Source organism: Alligator sinensis, unplaced genomic scaffold, assembly GCF_000455745.1.
Source record: "Alligator sinensis unplaced genomic scaffold, ASM45574v1 scaffold405_1, whole genome shotgun sequence".
Classification (NCBI taxonomy): domain Eukaryota; kingdom Metazoa; phylum Chordata; order Crocodylia; family Alligatoridae; genus Alligator; species Alligator sinensis.
In genome coordinates, this window is record NW_005842738.1 from 448184 (window position 1) to 469659 (window position 21476).

General features: G+C 41.4%; 1 protein-coding gene and 1 pseudogene across 4 annotated transcripts in view; both read left to right on the forward strand.

Moving 5' to 3' along the window:
* Positions 1-21476, forward strand: part of BCKDHB (branched chain keto acid dehydrogenase E1 subunit beta) — a 289020-nt gene that overhangs the window by 61513 nt on the left and 206031 nt on the right. For all 4 annotated transcript variants that reach the window (XM_006034413.3, XM_025216409.1, XM_006034412.3 and 1 more), the window contains one exon: positions 9673-9781. In XM_006034413.3, the coding sequence (XP_006034475.2) occupies positions 9673-9781 (109 nt within the window). The remainder of the gene's footprint in view (positions 1-9672; positions 9782-21476) is intronic.
* On the forward strand, positions 9794-9954 carry LOC112552043 (annotated as a pseudogene).

The window sequence follows — 21476 nt, forward strand, 5'->3', positions numbered from 1 at the left end:
CTGCTGTCACTGTCAAGTAGTTGTTTTTAAATTTTGGATGGACCATGAATCAAAGGGGGTGGAACAGCACCACTGTACCCCAACTGCATCTGCCCCAATCCTATCATGGCACTTCTTAAATCTGTCTAGAAACTGGCAATGGAGAAACAATGGATGGTTGACGGTGTGAATGTTGTCAGCATTATTTCCTTGGGTTATCTTTTTTTGTTTTTCCACAAGTGATTGTCTATCTCAGAAAACAAATTTTAGAAATGTGAAAGAAAGCAAAAAATCAATATCTGAAAATGGTAGTACTTAGTCAACTGGGAGATTTTCTTCAAATTTGTGATCAGGAGATTTAATACCTGTCACAATACAAGATAGTACTTACCCATTTACCTTCCATTTATCCCTGAACTGAATAACACAGTGGGCATACTTTTAAATATTATGGAGAGTTAGGCTCTTTATATGATGTAGAAGCTGGGGGGGCTGGGCAGATGCAACATGGCTGGGAGTCTTGCTAGTATGGTGGGAAGACCCCACCAGATCCCTGTCAGGGACCAACTCCTCCCTCCCTCCCTGTGGTGGTGGGATCTGGGCACAGGAGAAATATGCAGCCCTAGCTTCATCTGTAGCCCCAACCCCTGCCCATGTGGGTGAGGGGAAGCTGAGGCTGTGCAATGCTGCTTAGTGGCTCAGCCATGTCTGCCATTTCTCACCCATAGCTCCCCATCAGTGACTTGGGGACCACGTAGTACCATGAACATGGTGAAAGTATAAGGGTCCGGGGCTGTTTCTGTCAAAGGTCACTAAATGGTAAGTGGTATAAATACAATTATTGCTTAACTGTTTACATCCCTACCCAGGGTCCATTCTGAGGAACACTTCTTTCAGTTATTTAGTCCCATACTAAAAGAGAAGGCAGTCCCTGATATGTGGCATTCCTAAGGAATAAGGAAAAAACAAGGATCACTCAGCCAATTTCAGAATAAACTGTCTATGTTGAGATTGATTTTTCTAGTTCTCTTGGCATGCATTAGGGTGGAGACACTCTGCTTCTGCTTTGGACCTCCAACCTTTTCCTTCCAGCGCCTAACTCCATTTCTGCTGTATTATACCTGCCCTGTGAGAATCCATTACTCTGAAACCAATGAGGTTGACTCAAGTTTGTAAAGAAAAACTAACAATTAACAAATCTTTTTTGTTTAGCTGCTTGGATAGGGACCAGAACCTGTGTGAGTTTTCTTCACTTAAGCACAAAAGTCTTTCAGGTTGTGTTGAATTTTCCCTAAGCCTGAGGAAGTGCGTGTGCGCCCAAAAGCTTGAAGAAAGAGATTTTTTTTTTTGCAATTTCTTAATTGGTCTAATAAAAGGTATCATCTGTGAACCAAGAGTTCTAGAGTTTTGCATTTCTTGCAGGTTGTGAGAGAGAAGGATAAGCCTCACACTGTTTAGAAAAAGGAAATGACAGAGTAAGACATTACTACATTATAAAATCAAATTAAGAACCTTGAACAGGAGTCCTCCTAGGTTTCTGCCACCCCCACATGACATCTGTTAATTCTTAAAACTTGCATTCAGTTCAGAAAGTCAAGGCAGAATTTAAATGTAAACTGTCTTAACTGTCAAGGTGACACATTTCAGCTGCATTTAAATCCATGCAGCATTCTTTTTAAAGCTTAAGTTCATGGTTGTCTGTAAACTATTATAGGCTGAGCTGATAGGACCATCTCTTGTTAAGGTTGCTTAACCCTGGTTTTAAAAAATCTTTGAAGTCATGTTTTCAGAAGCTTATAAATTTGTTGAACTTAGCTTAATATCTGGTTGAAGTCTGTTTCATAGGGTCCTAGTAGACATTACTTTTAAGATATGGTTAAACTATAACCCAGCCACATAGTAGGGAAAAAAAGGAACCAGCCACAAAATTATTATGCTAAAAATGTGTAATAATTTTGTGGCTGGTTCCCATTGCACCTTAAATTGAACATGCAGCTAGGTGGACCACAGTGGGGCTGAAATGGGATGTGGTGTGGTCCCTGCTGGCTGCCAGCAGCTGCTAGGGACCAGAACAGGCCCCACTCCAGCCTTGGTGTGGCCTTGATGCTACCACTGATCAGCAGCTGGCTCCAGGGGCTCAAACTAGCCTGGTGGATCCCTGGAACCATCCAAGAACCAGCTGACTGTTGGGTACCTTTGCAGGGATGCACAGGTGTGCAGAGGGAGCCCAGGATCATGATTCCAGGCTTCCCCTATACTGGCAAGTAGGGTGTGATTGGGTTCTGATTGCCAATCCCAAAATCACATGCATGTGTAGTATGATAGGAGGTGTGATTGTTGGGCTTGCAGGTCAGATCCCACGGTGCCTTTAACTAAATGTCAGTAGCTATAATGCATACACATGCATGCCAAATTAAGGCTGCTGACAGATATTCATTTAAAGTTGCACAGGGATCCTAACAGTCACGTCTCCTTCCATGAAACATATGCAATGCAGCATGCATGATTTTGGGATTGGCAATCAGAACCCAATCACACCCTACTTGCCAGTATAGGGGAAGCCTGGAATCATAGTCAGCTGGTCATTATCTCAGGCTCTCCCTGCACTGGCAAGGGTGCCTGGCAATCATTTGGTCATTGGCTAGATTGGGACCCCACCAGGGCTCAAACTAGTTACTGTGTGATTTCTCCCAGTTGAATATAAGCTAATTGCCAGCTGGCAGGGGCTGTGCCAGGGTTTGAGCCCTGGTGTGGTCCTGGAGCCAGCCAATCATCTGATTGTTGGACACCAGCTATACAGGGGCCAGTTGAAGACCCCAGTGTAGTCCACCCTGTCACAGGTTCATTTTAAGGCATGATGGAAACTAGCTACACTGTTACACATTTTCTATGTAATAATTTTGTGGCTGGTTCAGAATTTTTTCATGCCGTAATTGCCTAAACTGGTGGTTGGGTTACACTTTAAGGGTAGGGACAGACATTACACACAAGCCAGTTTAAGTGATCAGAAACTGGCTTAAACCTGTAACAGAACAGATGTGTAGTGCACATAAACCAGCTTGAAAATGGCTGAAACTGGTTTGAGATAAGTCTGATACTACATTCAACCAGGTTTAACTGATTTGCCTCAAACTGGCTTATGCAATGTCTGTCCCAGACTCCTTGCTGGTTTAAATTAATCTGAGTCCTTCAGCATTCCAGCAGGCTTTCTGCTCCACAGCAGTGCTGGCCCCTCCCCTCTGCTCTCTGGCTGGAGCTTGGCACAGACTTCCAGCCACAGCAGGGTCTGCCAGCTTCCCTGTGCTCCCCTCCCCCTCCCCCTCCCCTCCAACACTTGCTGCTTAAGTAGAGACCCCCTTCCCCCTCTCTGCCACAGCTGTAGCCAGCATGTGGTATGCTAGCTAATGGAGGTGTCTGTCTCTCCAATTTCACTGGGATAGGTAAACAGAATAGTGAACATTTAGGGCTTTTGGAGCTAATCAAAAGGTCGGCTGGTAAGCTGTTTAAGAAGTTTGAAGTGATGTGGAGAGAGGCTTTTATTTTGCTAATTGGGTGATAAAGACTGTTATCAGTGCCCCCCACCCCTGGCTGGCTTGCTCAGGGGGCTGATAACAGTTTCCTGCAGAAGTATGACAAAGCAGGGAGGGAGATTGAAAAGCTCAGTATCATCAACAGATGCATGAACTGAACACTCCCCCTTGCCTCAGAGTACTAGCAGGGGGCTGGCAACACTCCAGCCCCTTGAGCAGCCAGTGGTGAAAAGCCTGGAACCATGCAGGCAGACATCCTAATGAGAGAGTCCTGATGGAGCCTGGCCACGCACCCTGCTTAGCTCAACTCCCTGCAGAAGAGAAGGGAGGGCTGTTCTAGTGTAGCAGAAAGCCCCCTTTTCCTCTTGCCTGCATTTGCTCTCCCCTCTTTGGATAGATTTCTCTTTTTCTACCTTTTCTTCCTTCCTCTCTTTTTCACTTTAAGATAAGGAATTGTGTTTTAAAATTTATGTGTGCGCCTTTTGTATCTCCCCTTGTATTTTGGTATTTTTATCTATTTGTGTGCCATGGCATTTGTAGCTTATATTTTATACTCCTCACCTTTCAACTAAATGTGTTTTAGTAAGTTATACATTGTAACAATGTTAACAAGGGCAGGAATCAAACTGTCGTTCTCTGTATCAGGCTGGTCCCTGAAAGAGTGAGTGAATCTGTGATTGAATGTGTAACAAGGTAGCACACAGCAATTAACACCTGGGAAGCTGCAGATCAGGCGGAAGAACTCAATAGAAGACAATGTAGCAACCGGGAAATCTCTAAACATCACTGATCAAGGGCTAGAAGACCTGGCCTGAGTTAATCAATGCCAGGGACCAACTTTTGGGCTGAGTATCTCCAGATCGACCACTCCCAGAGCCCTATTCAAAATTCATCAACGGACTCCCAAACCTGCACGTACATGCGGACGACCCCTGGGGCTGACAGATGCCGTCCAGTAGCCACCGGAGGGGGAAGTCCCCCGAGGGTCAGTGACCCCTGGATTGGGCAAACCTGAAAACTGGGAAGTCACCAAAGTCTGCCAAGGACAGATAAAAGGCAGTGAAAAGTGACCCGCAATGGCGCCCTCTTGATCTCCAACTCGACCAGACCTCTCCAGCCAGAAGGACCAGCCGGCGACCCCCTTCTGGAAGATAACACCACGCTAAAAGAAGCCTCAACGACAGACTCCAGCGCTTGTAGGATAGGTATACCTGACTCTGTAGCCTGCTACTGTGTGCATGTGTGCGTGTGTGTGTGTGGGGACTAGCCCCAAGGTTTATGATTACAGTGTTTCAATCCGCCTAATAAACTAGAATTTTAAGGTTCCCGAGTTGGACATTTGTAGCCAACACTAGCACCCTTTGGCTTCTAGCCTGAGCCACTGTAGGCATGTGCCTGAATTTCCTCAGTCCAGAGAGAATGTCTGTCCATTTCATCCTAGTCAGGTTAGACTAACCTGCAATGATTGAATCAATTCAGGCTCCATCTTTTTGGATGTCTGTCCCTACCCTAAGTGGCTAAGTGTAATATCTGTCAGAGGCCTAAATTTGTATGCTCAGTCACAGTTTTGATGTATTCCTAATGTCTGAGTGTTTTGACTTAATACCTGGCTGTTTTAGCATAGATTATTGTGTAACCTTGTGAAATACAAACACATTTTTCCATGTAGTAGAGATTATGCCTTTATTTTTCCTCTTAAAAGGAAAAGCACTCTTCCCCTGCACTCTCCTTCCTAATAACTAGGTATTAGTGGGGGGAGTATTGAAACTAAGGGACACTTCCTGGTGGTTAGAGAGCTGGCTGCAGGGGAATCTCTACTCAGGCTTTTCAAACCAGTACAAAGAGATTTTTTGTTGATTGTGCTGAAAGACTAATCCAGATGTTGTATAACATAACTAGATTCAGGTGATAGCTGAGAATTCCAGGCTTGAATACATTTTAGTTTAATATAAATATGATTTTTCAGTTATTATTGTATAAATTAAAGACCCATTAGCAACATTAAAGACAGACATGCTAGCAGGTGACACTTGGATAGGAAGAAGAAAATCTATAGTTTTGTAAAAATGTCAAGTAAAAGTATTATTTTCCCTCAGTTAGGCTTATGCTGCAGTATTCCTTAATATGTAGACATGTGCTTTGTGAGAGGCTTAGTGTTTGTGTTGTAAGGGCTGAGTGTTGGGCAACAGCAAGGAGCCTAGAATGATTGTCACTGGGTCTGCGTGTCAAGGCAGGTGCAAGATTAAGGGTCATACCGAGGGGTTCAGAGCTAGGTGATTTTCAAGAAAATACTACTTGCATGCAAGGCCTTTAAATGGCCAGGCAACTTCCTATTTCATGCGTAGTATGGACCAATGAGAAAGAAAAATAGGATAGCCAAGTAGGTCACAGGTGCCTGTGGATGTGCCATCCTACTGCAGGTGAGGCTAAGTCCTCCTGCAAGTGAAGATAAGTTGTTACCAATAGGGTCCAATGATATTTATTGAGACCAGTATGGCATCATTTGCTCTTCACATTTGTGTCTGCTCACTGTTATGGCTGTATTAATATCAGCTTGGTAGGTTCTTCAGTGTGTATCTGTAATAAATATGTAGAAAAATGTACATAGTATCTAGTATCTGCCAGTTTTGAAAAGGTCACCCTGTAACCTTCTCATGCAGAACTTAAAGGTCCCTGTGATAAGAGGATCCCTATATTTTTTTGCTTTGAAATTGTATAGTAAATTGTCCCTTCTTAACTAAGATCTTTGAGACATTCTTGATCTGAATTAAAATACATTTCCTTATATGAATATGTATACTGAACATTGTTCTCCAAGCTAACCCAAACTCAAATGGCATCCTAGCATCATGAAGATATCATAATGACATTGTGAAAGAAAGTTACTTGCTACTCTGAGAAAGGGATCAATTATCTAAAAATAACTAAATTTGATGTTGCTAAAGTAACCATATTGTGTAAATGTGTCTAAGTTTGGATTCAAAATAAAACAATTGAAATTCTGTGGTTAACCTCTGTCAACAGGACTTTATTTTCTAATTCAGCGCAAGCAAAGTTAACATTACTAGATGCATCTACACGTGCAATTCAGGTGAAGCAATAAACTCTGGAGCAGTTTAAGCCAGAGTAAACTGCTCCTGGATGCAGTGTCTACACATGTGCCCAGGACAGCAGCAATTTGAGCTGGGGCAGAGCAGGCCTTGGTTTGCGGGAGGCCTGTGGGGATCAGTCCTGGGCTCTGGGTGGCAGTGTTGGGCTGCAGAGGGGTTGGCTGGGGCACAGCAGCCCAGCACAAGGGTGCTGTAGCTATGTGGTTAGGCAGCAGGCAGGAGTCTGGCCCCTGCTGGCTGGGCTGACTTTACACAATTTATATCTGCAGTAAGTGTCTACACATGTGTTTTATCACAGTTAATTACTCTGCTGTAAGATAGTCCTGTCCCTTATTAGTCCTGTCCCCGAGTACTGCCCACTCTGGGCTGGCCTGTTCATGATGAGCAGCAGCAGCTGGGCAGAAGCTGTTGGTGGGCAGGGGGAAAAGCACCCCTCCACCCCGTCATTGCTGCTGCCAGGCCTTTCTTGCTGCAGTTGTCCAGAGACCGCAACTGGGCTGTGGCTCCTCTTTGCAGCAGTCACCACTGCCAAGAGCCCTGCCTCCAGGCCACCCAGTGTGGTAGCAGAGAGGGGTCTCAGGGCAGCATGGGCTTCTGGTGGCTGCAGCAAGAAGGGCCTGGCAGCAGCAAGGGTGATGGAGAGGTGGCCTCTTTTGCCCTGCACCCAGCAACAGCTTCTGCCCAGTCACTGCCTCTCATTATGGGTGGGGTGGGCCAGTGCAGAGCAAGCACAAACCTGACCAGGGCCAGGACTTTGCTTGTGGGTCCTGGGCTGTTCCAGAGCTGGTCCACTCTGTCAAGGGTGGGCTGGGATCAGGAATGGAGCTGCGTACGTGGGTCCAGCTGGTCTAGAGCTGGTCTGCTCCAGCTGGGGCGAATCTGGAGTGGGTGCAGGGCAGGCAGGGGCCGGGGCTGTGTGCTCAGCTGATACTGGGCCCCGGTGGAGGCAGCAGTGGCAGAGAGGAACCACAGGGCCTGTGGGGGCGGGGGGAGGGGCGGTACTGATGCTGACTGTCCTGCAACAGCTCTCCCAAACTGCCTACGTGGCCCATGGGCCCAAATAATTGTCCACCCTTAGTCTAGCTCCATCCTTTTTGTAACTACCCTTCAGGTAGTTAAAGGCTGTTATTAAATCCCCCCTCAGTCTTCTCTTCTCCAAAATAAAAAAAGACCACCAGTTTCCTCAGCTTCTCCTCATAAGTCGTTAACTGAATTTTTTTTTTTTTTTTTTTTTTTTTTTTTTCCCCCGCCTCCCCTTCCCCCGCCTCCTTCCCATTCCTCTTAAAACCTGGTGGGAATTACATGGGTCTTTCCCCAAAGCTCTCCACTTAGGGCAAGGTTCTTCCTGTCAGTTTTGATCCTAGCTGTCTAGTACTCTGGTCACCAGGGGAAAGAATGCCTTTGATAAAATAAGCTTATGAAATGGGCTTGAACCTCTGGATCAGTGGTTTTCAACTTTTTTAAACTCAGGGCACCCCTCCATAGACTCAAGGCACCCTTTGGAAATATCACCTCTTAGCTTTTACTCGTTTTGTTCATTATGGAAAACAAATAGACCAATCCTTTTGTTGCAAGACCATAACAGGTCAGAATATTTTTGACGTTATGGATTCCTACTTGAAATGTCTGGGATTATCTTGTGAATTACACGTAGGTGTTTGTTTACTTAACAGCACCAATATTGCGTGGCATCCCTAACCTCCTTGAAAGGATCATAGTGCTGTGGTACCCTGGTTGAAGATGATTGTCTTGGGTAATCCTGGATAATTGTTCTACTTTACTCCCTGATCAACTGTATTTAAAACTCCATTTTATTTCTCCTGCCAAGTAAATGATGATAATTTACAGTCCACTGGATGGTCCCTTAAAAACTGTTGCTTGTGGGGGTCTTCTGATGTCTAAAGAACTGTAAAAACTGAAGCAGTCTTTACATTGAGTGAAAGAAAATATTTTTCCAGAACCAGAGAAGACTTCTGTAAGATAATTTGACTTCACTACACCTGTTAGTGTGATCTCCAAGTAATGAGTTCTCAGCCTTAAATTTATATTGTTTTTTTTTCCCTTTCTATAAAATATGGAACAAGAAATTTCACTAATTTTTGTTGTTGTGCTACTTTTGAGTAAAATGCAAATGTACTCTTAATATCATTTATGTTTCATGTATTAATCCATCCTGAATGTACTATACTTTTAGTATAAAAGTTGCAGCTTTTACAGTAATAATATACAAATTGTATATTAAAACACAGAGGCCGAATCTCCATGTGCCTCCCATGACACAATTGTTACTGCGCTCTCATTTATTACTTGCATTAGAAAGTACTAAATGGTGGTTCAGTAACAGCTGTTACTGCGCTATCCCAGCAGTGCATGGTTATTTTTAGCAGCTGCATCACCATAATGATGCTCTATTGCGAGGTAGCTTGTTGCTATGGCAATGTAGCATTGGCATCACAGTTTGTCCCTACTGACGCTAGGTCACTATAGCTTATTGCTACAGCGACCTAGCGTCTTGTGTAGAGAACCTCTTTTTTGTTAAATTTAAAAGAAAATTCCTCAGTAAGTTTAGCAAAACTTTTAATGTTATGCCCAACTTTAAATCCCACTGAGGTTGCTGACTAGGGATTCAATTAGTTTAATGCACCTTTATGTCTTTTCCTGGATGGTGGCATTCATATTGATTAAATGTTTTGGTTGTTGTAAGTAATTCTTGCGTGCTTAGGGAAAAAAATGGAAAAAGATGGATGGAAATGTAGCAATAACTGAAGTTTTTTCGCATCTACTGATTGTTTGGCAAATGCTCAGATGAAAGTCCTGCATTGTATTTTCTTGATATTCTGCAGGGTATTGCTTATCATAAGTTTTGTACTGGGTACCACAAAGGTGCTTCATTACATAAAAATAGCAAAATTTCTTAGGGCAATTTTGTTCTCTAAACAGTGACTGCTAGCCTTGATTGGCTTTTATAAATGATCATCTGTCTACACCTGTTCATTATCTCTGCGTTACCTAATCCCTGTATAGTTGAATTATTTTTCAAAATTATTTTACAGGTTGTTATTCCAAGAAGTCCTGTCCAGGCCAAAGGATTGTTACTGTCATGCATAGAAGATAAAAACCCCTGCATATTCTTTGAACCTAAAATACTTTACAGAGCAGCAGGTAAAAAGGTTTCCTTTTATGTATATGGTAGTATTGTAGCCAATGAGGCCCAGCTGAGGCGCGATTATTGCTAGTTGAAAACTTTTCTAATACAATGTAGTTTATAGTATGAACATAATGTAAGTAAATGCATGCTTAGTTCATATAGCTTAATTTTTAAAACAGCCATCACTTGTATTTATTTTGTGTCTTTATTTTGCATATACAAAATTCAGTGTGTTCTTACAGACACTTTTCAACTATTGGCCAGATTTTAAAATTTGAATGCCGAAGTTAAGTATTTTAGGCCGGATCCATCTTCCACTGACTTCAATTTCTTCGATGCTTAAATAAGCATCCTGATTTTCCTAGAGAATTCATAGAATCATAGAAAATTAAGTTTGAAAGGGGCATCAGGAGGTCATCTAGTCCAACCCCTGCTCAAAGCAGAACCGTCCCCAAATATATCATTTTAGCCAAGGCTTTTCTAGCCAGGTCTTGAAAAACTCCAAGGATGGAGAGTCCACAACCTCTGTGGGTAACTACCACATGTATTATCAATGATGTACTTAAACCACTACGTTTACTATTAAAGTCAGAGAGCTGTTTAGTTTTCATTATCCCTGAATTCAGGTCAGTTTTTATCCTATTTTTGTTTGTTGAGAAGTGTTATGTACATACTTATTTTCTTTTAAACAGATGCTGTGAACTTAAAAATCACACTTTTGCCTGATAATGCTTTACATGATATTAGTGCGAGCAATGACTAATGTTACAATATCTGAAAGAGATGCCAGACTTGTTTTTTCTATAACAGTTAGCTTAACTTATTTTGCTCAAGTAAGAATAAGAGTGAAAACTGTGGAACAGTTCTTGAATTTTGTGATTTAAGTTGGCAATTGATGAGCCATTGTTAACTCCATAGCATGGCTGGGGTGGGCAAGTGGGCCGCTAGTCCCCGGCACCAACTTTAAAGGTGGCACCAGAATGGAAACCCCTGGGACACTTCCCTGAAGGAGCTAGGATGATTTAACAATAGATGGAAACTAGGCTTTTAACTGAAATATATTGGCCTTGGGTGGGTATTGAGGAAAATATGTCAATCACCTTTTCAGCTAGTTAATCTTTGCAAAGATAAAATCATCTCCCTTTCACTTCTCTCTACCTGAAATTGCTTCTCAGGCACATTAGGATTTTTTTGCTCTTAGAATTTCTGGGAGAATCATTAGGAGAACAGGGATGTAATCTGTAGTACACAGTGTTTGAAAGGCACAGATTATGTCACTTACTGGACATTCCTTAAGATAGTTTGTGCTCCTCTCTTTCCTTCACTAACATGATGTAATACAGGCTTCTTTCACATACTGAAGGTTAAGGGCTTTGCTGCTGCTTGACTGCTTTTTTTTTACCAGGTTGCTCATTTCCTTCTCTCCCTATGTGTTTGTTCATCTTTCAGGCCTTTTTTTAGCTCTTGGAGGATGGATCAGTTCAGAGAAAGGGGGGAATCAATGGTAGACTCTAGGGCTAGGGACAGACATTCCACACAAACCAGTTTAAGTGATCAGAACCTGGTTTAAATGTGTAATAGAACATATGTTCAGTGCACATAAACCAGTTTGAACATGGTTACAACTGGTTTGAGATAGACCTGGTTGAATGTAGTATCAGAATTAACTGATTTGGGTCAAACTGGTTTATGCAATGTCTATCCCATACTCCATGCTGGTTTAAGATAAACTAGACTCCCTCAGCATCCTGGCATGGGTGGGGCTCACAGCAGGGCTGCCCCCTAACCCTCTCTGCTCCCTGGCTGGAGTTCTGGCAAAGACTGCAGGTGCAGCAGGATCTGCCTGGCTTCCCCCTGCCCTACCCTTACCTCGCTGCTGGATGCTCAAGTAGGAATACACCCTCCCTCCCTCCTGTCTCCCACAGCACAGACCCCAGCCCCACAGACTCCAAGTATGTGGCATGCTAACTGTTGCTGAGAGGTGTGTGTGTGTGTCTCTCTTCAATTTCACTGGGACAAATAGGGCTTTTTTGGAGCTAATCAACAGGTCAGCTAGTAAGCTGTGTAAGAAGTGTTTAAACTAATAGAGAGAGGCTATTGTTTTGCTGATGGGGCTAAATTTTGTCATTTCTATTGCTGTAGTCCACAAGGTTATCTAGCTATTTCTTTCCAATCAATCTTCTAGCTGCCTTTTTCAGCATAACCTATTGTCTTTCTTTTAATCAACTCCTTATCCAATTTAGAATTACGGCATCAATATCTGTCTGCTGCAGTTGAGTTAACAATTTCCTTTAGAGACAGTGCCAATGCTTTGACTAAATCTAAATACATTGGGACCCCAGTGCATTTGCCCTTATCTAACAGGGCAATTTTCTTATTATAGTGGAAATTAAACTGATATGACACTATTTTTAATGGATGATACCATATTGCTTTTGATCCATTTTCTGTTTACCTCCATGTCTTTGGTAATTCCTTCCTTCAATATTTGTTCTAAGACCTTGCAAAATGTTGAAGCCAAACTAACTGTTCTGTAGTTCCCTGGGTCTCTCCTTCCCCCAACCTTTTTTTTTTAAAAAATATAGGCACTAAGTTTCCTGATCATAAGATTTCCTGATCAGAGGCTAATGTCTCCCAGTTGAACTATTCATTGAAGATCCTCAGATCTTCATTCCTGAAATGGCCCCAGAAGGGCAGTTGGGTATACAACTCATTGAGAGACTAGCCCCACAGATTCCTCTTTGGAAATTGCTGAATGTCTACATAAAAGGAAAGGCTGTTTTGTGTATAATTGCAAAGTAGCTTTTGTGTTTTCTTTCTGCAGTTTGATAGTAAAAAGAATCTCTTTACAAGGTTAGAAATATATGCTCTTGAAAATAAACAAGGCAAAAAGTGTGTGTGTGGGGGGCAAATTTACATGTACTTTTTTGCATTTTGCCTTTGCAGGTCATTGTACCCTGAGTACTCATATTTTAGTAGGAAAAAGGCACTATACGTGAGTGTATGTTGGCAGAAGAACTTTTTTGTGAGTAAATAACAGATAGATAACAAGCAGTTTCATTGCTGTGGATGGTAGCAGCACCGGAGGCCATTATTCTTGTGCCCCCCTCCCTCAAAATCAGTGTCCGTGGCTGCTGCTCCAGTTGCCCATCCATACTGACAAATATGATACTGTGTTTGGTAATCTACAAAATAATAAATAAGTCATATTTAGGACTTGTGATAGAGACTTGCATACATACAGATGAAGAGTCCTTTCCTCTGTATCCATAATGTCTAAAACACCAAATAACAGAAGTATTTTGACAACATTTAAGTCAGTTCACTTAAATGATGTGTTAAAATATTAACCCAATACTTCTGTATAGTTTTCCATGAAGAGAGATCTTCAAGGTGAAGAATGTATGTGAAATCTTACTGGTAGTGTCAGAAAGTCCCAAGATACAAATGAGCACAGAGATTAGTGTGAATGTTTTCTAGTTTTAAAAGGGATTTCTGATTGAGCTCATTTAGCCGAGTCAAATGACCCTTCTTTGTCGTCTCCTTAGAAGATAAGTTGGCTCCATAAGATACTATCTATGCAGTTTGCTATACAACATGTCAGCTTCTGTTGTGTAGCCCTGTTGGACATGGGCTACTAACTAACGTACAGTTTAATGCACAGTATAAGCTAGCTTCTTTCAGAGTAGTTCTGGTCAATGTGGCACTTAGGTCACTTGCTGCTGCCTTTATTTTCATTTAAACCATGGCTTAGTGTTGCTAACACTGGTGGAGCTCTCCACTGGATATTAGTAAGGGGGGAAACTGAAAATATAATTGTCTAGATCAGATAGGGCCTAAAAACCTGCCAACATTTGTGGAGTCTGTTAAGTAATATGGTAAGGTAGTGTTTCTATGCTGGATATGAGATGAAAGAAAACACTTAACGCATTTACTCAGAGGCTTGATTGAATCTGTCTGCAGCTGGTTAGTGGTAATTGCAATTCATCATTAGGCTTTTGGTCTCACACCTCCAAGTGTGAGGTCTGGTAAATCTTTCAGGCTAGGCAGAGCTTTTTTGTACTCCCACTAATAGTCTTCTGACATTTGGCAGTGGACAGTCCCCCTGCAGTGACACCATCACTGCAAAAAAAAAATCTGGTCCCCATGCAGTGACACCATCACTGCAAAAAAAAAATCTTTATGTAAAGAATGCAGAATGTGTATTATTATAATAATCTCTGCAGATAATGGGTCATCCACAGAGGCCCCTACATATAGTTTGTAATTGACTTCATTGTAGGTTTCTGGTAGAGATTCAGCTTCAGTCTTTGCTTTAGATGACATGGCCTTCATAACAATGTTTAGTTTCCTTGTATATCAGCACTCAAAATAGATCCTTGTAGTAATGCATGCTTTGGTAGCTTTTATCTCTTCTTTAATTGCCAATAATAAGTAAAAAGTATGTGAGGTTTGCTAACATTCAGCTCTCCAAGAGGAGCTGAGAACTCACGCCACATCCAAGGATATTCTGTTCTTATCTGAACAACAGAAAAGTCAGAAAAAGGATGTGAATTCTTCTTTCTTAACATGTGACTATAACCAATTGTCTTAAAAAAAACCTAGGAGTAATTAAAAATGTTAGCATGAAGTCTTCCTGAGTAAGCTGCAACTTCTGGACACATATTGCTAATAATTGGACAGTAAAGAATAGAAATCCTGGTCTCTGCTAAGGTTGCTTGTTGTTCCAACAGTGTAAACTAAGCAACCCTAAATCCTGGAGAATTCCTAAGTGGTGTAGAGCTGTTGTAACTGAGTCTGTGCTATGACTTTAGCCAGGGGCACTTTATTATGACTATAAAAACTAACAAAGCATGACTATCATGATTAGCAAAAATATACAAACACAAAACTTTAGACATCTAAAAATCATAAAAACAAAACATAGCTATCTCTTTGAAACTATGATATAGGATACGTTCGGATACAGAATAGTAACAAGAATCTTGTTACTGCATGCCCACTTTTTAAAATTCCCAGAGTGCCCATGAAAGTGGCAGCAGGGGAGCTTTAAGATCTCCAGCTGCTACGTGGGCATGTACAGTAGGGCTGTGCAAAATTTTGCTGGCAGTTTCGTTTCAATGCTTTTGACTCGTTTTGAGCTCGAAACAGCAGAATCTAAATGAAATGGAGAGCTTCAAAATGGCCTCGAAATGAAACAAGGCAAGTCGAAATGTTTCAAAATTTTCGAAGCATTTCTAGTTTTGAAGCTCAAGCTGGGCTTGCCTGCAGGGAAACAGAAACTAAAGTAAGGAGAGGGAGGGGGGAGGAGTGCTCTCATTATTGACTGTGTAGCTGGTTAGTGACTGTGATCCTTCCCTGAGGTCCGTTCCAATCTCAGTGCTCTGGGGGAGGGATGGAAAAACTGCATACAAAGAAGCATTATTTGAACTGCCTTGCTTTCTGCCTTGGTGTCAGTTGAGTGAGGGCACACCTTAACACACACACAGTGTCACCCACCCATGTCACGAGGTTTGCCTGTCAGCAGCTAGAGGTGCAGGGCCCCAGAACCCAGACTCCCCCTGCACCTATCTCCTTGACAGCTGGCAGGCTTTGTGGCCTCAACAGCTGTATGCCTGCAGCTTTTACTCTGTTGCGCCTTAACACACACAGTGTTACCCATGTCACGGGTTTTGCTTGTTCATAGCCTGACATGCAGTTTCCCCCAAAACCCTGTGCCTATCTCCTTGAAACTTGGCAGGCATCATGCTCTCGAAAGGGGCTACCATTTCTGCAAATTTCATTCAAATCAGGCCAGAATTGATAAAATTATAGGCTGCCTTGCCATGCACAGGCTGCAGGGCAAGGCAGGAAACCTTACCAGGAGGATTGGGCAAGGGAGTTCCACATGCACTGGCAGCTGGCACTCATGTGATTGGGGTTTGAGGAATTCTATGCTCTGTTCCCAAAATTGTGTAACCTGCCATGCACATTTGTAAGCTTGGCAGAATTTGATTTAAAAAAAAATAATGTTGACAGCTAAAACAGATATTTATTTTTGAGCATTTATTTTGATTTTTATCAATTTAAATTTTGGGGACTACATAAAATTAGGGGTGTTTTTCTATTTTTATGAATTTAAATGTTCAGGATTGCATGAAATTAGAGGTGTAAGGGGCAGAGAATTTAGTAATGACAGTATACTGTTAAAAGCTTTATAAAAATCACATGTCAAAATATAAAAAGTAAATATCCATAAATCACTAAATCATACCTGCTTTGTATCATTCAGTTCAATCATCAGGAAAGAGCCGGGAGGGCAGGGACCAGAAGAGGAGAGCACCCATACTCCCAGAGCTCTAGGAATGTGGGGAGAGGCAGTGGGTGCCCTCAACCTCCCACACTTAGCTGGGTCAGACCAGACTGGAGCCTCAAATACTCTTCCCCTTCACTCTCTCCCTCCCCCTTCCCTCCTGGGTTTTGGGTACGGGTTTCTTTAACTGTAACCTCTTTCTAGCCTGTTTTCTCATCTGTGAATGAACAACTAATTGCTTAAATGACAAGTCATAAGGCTGCACATTTTTTTTCCTTTTTAACCCCTCCCTCTCTTTCTTCACTGTTCAGTAATGGGGGGTAAGGGTTCCCTGTTAGTTCCCCCCACCCCCACTTTTTAAAAATAAATTTTGATTATATAAAAATGTTGATTATGTGATTATTGTGTGTGTTAGGTGAAATTGCTGTTTATTGATGTTTATCATTTAAAAATTGAATCCTGCCATACTTACATATCTGGTATAGTAGGTCATGCAATATGTTTGGAACGGGGCATAAAATTACTTGGATTCCAATGCTGTGACTGCCCTAATGTCTGTTAGTGACTTAAAACTCATTAAGTCATATGAATTAATGTAGGAAACCTGTTGAGCTAAATCATTCTAATATCTTTAGCTGGTATAGTTCCCCTTTTGTAAACTTTCTAAAGGTGATAGGAGTGTTCTTGCTTTCCACTTCGCAAGATATACCCTGGTTGTCCTAACTGCTAGTGCAGTATGGCTTCTTTAGCCATATTGCATGAATTTACAGGAAAATGTGTGCAAAGTGTACTGTGCATAGAAAGTGTGCTGTTTTCAAATACTGTAACTTTGCCAAATCAAAACTGGTCTTCTCTAGAATGATGAAAGGAACTTTTCATGAATGTTGTCATGTCAGAGTTCTACTTTCTACTGCCTAGCTGAAGAGCTGTTTATCAGGCATTTGCATGATTTTATTTTAATGGCAAAATACTATATTTACTCAATTCTAAGACTAGGGGCTTCCTCCCCACAAATGGTGGGCTGGGGAGGGGAGTGCGGGGGGAAGGCAGCTGCTATGGTTCCAACCCCTAACCAGTGCTGGGGACATAGTTGCAGCTGCTGACTGCCCTGACCACCTTTGTACCCCACTATCTCCCCCTTATAGCCTCTTTCTTCATCTCCCCAACCCACACAGCTTCTGCTCCTTCACCTGCCCCTCTCCTTTCCTTCCCCCTTATCTTTGCTCCAAACCAGTAGGCTCTGTCTGCACTGTGACTTGGGGCACTGATCACAGCCCCAATGTGGCCCCATATCAGCAGTACACAGCCTGCACAGCTGCTGTGGGGGCTGGGCTGGGACTGTGCTTAGTGTCCCAGGCTAGAATAGGGATGGAGCCTGCCAGTGTGGAGCAAGGGTAAGGGTGGGGGCAGGAAGAGCAGCAGATGGGGAGGGGAGGAGGGAGGGAAAGCAGAGGCTGTGGTGGAGGGGCAGGAAGGAGAGCAGAGGTAGAAGGGAAAGGCGGGCTCAAGGCTGCAGGGAGGGGGCAGGCAGAGGTGGCAGGGGGGGCAGATAAAAGCATGTGACAAGCTCCTCTAGTTCCCCATACCATCTGCCCCCCTACAGTGGTAGGGAGGATGAATTAAAGATGACCCCCTAATAATTAGACACTATTCATGGGAATTTATAACAAATTTATAAATTATCCATGTATAGAATCTAATTATTGGTGAGGTTGTCTTAAATTCAGGGTTGTCTTAGATTCAAGTAAGTGTGGTACATTTCTCACCTTTTCATACATAAAAATGAATGAACTATTTTTGTTCAGATTTCCTCAGAAAAATATACCTCTAGGTGTGTGGAATATGATTGAAATAATCATGTACTGAAGGTGCATGTTTTGAGCTGTTAAAGGAAGAAGGCTGGAATAGGAATTACTAGCATATCTTAATTATGCAGCTGTCAACTACAATGATTAGATCAAAGGATTGGGGGAGGGTGTCTAGTGGTTTTGTCCCCGATTCTGCAATTGAATTTGCACAGCTGATATAGAGTCCCTAGGAAGCCCATGGATTTAATAAGGATTCCACATGTGTTGAAGAGTTAAGTAAGTACATTAAATTGCAGATTTGGGATCTAGGATTATACTCCCAGCTGAACAACCAATTTTCTGTGTAGCCTTTTACATAACATTTAACCTCTTGCCTTGCCTTTTCCCCTTCTTTAGTTAGAAATAATTTGCACTGGCTTTTGTAATATGTATGTGATAACCTTAAATACAAAGGTGATAGTATCGGGGGTGCTGGTTATAGCTGTGTTGGTCTAAGGGCATAGGCAGACAAGGTTCTTTAGTTAAATGTAATATCTTTTATTAGACCAACTAAATAGCTTCTCTTCTATTTCATTCAGGAGAGTACACAAACACCAGCAGGCTTTCCCTATGCCTGAAGAAGGGTGTTTGTGCCCAAAAGCTTGTAAAGAACTATTTTTCCAACTATTTAGTTGATCTAATAAAAGATATTACATTTTACACACACAGCCTTTTCTGCCTAAGGTGATAGCATAATATTTTTAGAGGTCACTACTACTGATTGTACTGCTTGACTGAATGTGTGATGACTGTTTACTGAAGGTTTATATATAAATGTTAACTTTGTAATATGTAAATAGGCATGTATGGAAGATTTAGAAGGAAGAAGAAGAAAAATAAATGTCCCTACATGACTAAAAGCTCAGAGGTTAAAAAACAGTACTACTGGGCTTCTGCAAATTTATGGTAGTGTAAATAGAGTTACTGAAATCCCCATTGTGATTTCCTTCTAAATGTCAGAGCTGTTTAGAAAACAGCTAAATAAAAGTAATGGTGTTGAGTTTTTTAAAAGGAAGTTAACAGTCTGTTCAGTGTCAAGAGCGCATAATGATTATGAATCAAAGGAGAAAATGAGTCACCTTGACATTATCAGGTTTAGGCATCTTGTGGAGAACCTATTCTGATATCTATTGACCTTTTCAGTTTAATTTAATTGTACTATATATGACTCTAGTGATGTAGAAATAAATATAACTTGCATCATTGGTTGTTATAGTGACAATGCAGGTAGGATGGAAAAAGCATGTGTTTTCTTTTGGGTTTCAAAACTATCCTTTCAGGGAACATATGACACAGGTTGCAGCCTCTTCTAAGTATTATATACATTGGTACTGCATGGAATTCATATATTTTTTCTTTGAGAACAAAAATTGTTTTTTGAATTCTTTATAAAAATCTTTTAACTACAGACTTTATATTTTAAATGTTTTATTTACATGTCCTATAATAAGAAAAAAACTACTTTAACATATGTTTTAAACCAGTTTGGTTGGTCTGCATTAAAATAAATGCTTTGTTAAGCCCTGGAAGAGAATTAAGTCATGTAAAGCTATTTGCTTTTGTCCCGGGCTAGTGAATAAAGGCTTTGCAAAGTGTTTTAAGTAAAATCTTTCCAGGGCTGGGCTTTTTAAAAGTTTCTTTTAAAATATAGCATTATTACAAATATGAAATATTCTTTTAATGTGACAGGAATTCAAAAAGAGCTGATCCAAAAAGCACAATACATTATTACCAGGGAAGTAGAAAATTTCAGTCAGAACAACAAAATAACTATTTTTTATTATTGAATCTTTTGTTTATCTTCACTGTATGGGAATAAGCACTATAACACTCTATGACTTTAACGGCCCTCAGGATGGTTTGTAAAGTCTTTCACTGGGGAGCAACTGGATGTGGTTCTCTAACCCTTTCATATGGGATGACACCGTTATGTGTGGATCTGTTGGGATCTTCATGAGGTAATCTCTAAGGCATTTTGTATCCTCAGATAACTTCCTGGATGGAAAACCATCAGCAGGCAGTTCTTCAGTGCAAGTTAACATACTTGTTATCTGCGCTAACTTGCACTTCGGTGGTTCCAAAGAGGATGGAGCTAGACTGTTCTCATTGGTGACAGATGATGACAGAACTAGGAGCAAAGGTCTCAAGTTGCAGCAAGGGAGGTTTAAGTTGGATATTTGGAAGAACTTTCACACTAGGAGGGTGGTGAAGCACTGGAACAAGTTACCTAGAGAAGTGGTGGAATCACCATCCTTGGAGGTTTTTAAGGCCCAGCTTCACAAAGCCCTGGCTGGGATAATGTAGTTGGGGATGGTCCTGCTTTGAGCAGTGGGTTGGACTAGAAGACCTCCTCAAGTCCCTTCCAGCCCTAATTCTCTATAATCCTATGATTTATATTAGACTTGAGCCATTTGTCACTTCACTATACCACTTTCAAGTAAGTATGTACATTCATTTTAATACAAGACCTATTGGGTGAGGCCATTTAACCTGTGTTTTATGATAATTTGGTTTATCTTGTGCATAATAATACCATCCACTCTTACCATTCAGTTAACTTAGATATCACAAAGACAAAGCCACAGCATGTGTGAACAGCAAACATATGGATTGTGTAAGAAAAAACATAATGGAAAAAAATCTATAACTAAAACATTTTCAAATCCTTATATCAGTAGTTCTCAATTTTTCTTTAGACTCAAGGCACCCTTTATTAGACTCAAGACATTTCTTGGAAAATGCCAGCTCCTAGCTTTTACTTTTCTTTAGCCTATGGAAAAATAATAGAGTAGTTTTCTTGTGAAGAACTCAAGCTACAACAGATCAGAATATCTTTGACACTATGGATTCCTATTGGAAATCTCTGGGTTTATCTTGTGAATCACAGGTAGACATTTGCACACCTAACAATGCTAATATTATGTGGCACCCTTAGGAGGATCTCCTAGCATCTCGGTTGAGAATCACTGCTGTAACTTAGTGTCATGTCCTGATCTTGTGATTGGTCAATGCAGTAGATGAAAGCTTACTATTTCTACAGTATGTTTTTATTTATTAGCTCAAGTGCTATTGGGTTATACTCTGAGTACTTTAGGTGCCTAGTTTGGTACAGGTGCTAACCTATGGTTGTCATTTGGCATATCTACACATGCGCAATTAATGAGCATTATTCCAATTTAAGGTGCATTAAGGGCATGTGTCTACACGTATGTGCATTAAAAAGGGTGATTTTAGGATTTTTGAGCCTAAATTTGATACCTGCATGAAGCAGGTATAAAATTTAGGCATGAATAGCTAAGTTGCATTAGTGCATGTGAAGATGCACTAATGCGCATTAACACAGAATGTGTCAATGGACATACGCTGCATTAATGCACATTAGTGTGTTTGTACATGTGCTAATGCAGCTTATCTATTCATGCCTAAATTTAATGTGCCTTAATATGCCTTAGCATTGTCAGACCTGATTTGGATCAGTGCCTCGACACAGTGGAACTTTCCAGCACAAGGCACGGTAAGGCAGGGGAATTCTCGGCATGGTGAAGAGTTCCAGCGGGGGTAGAGTTCCTG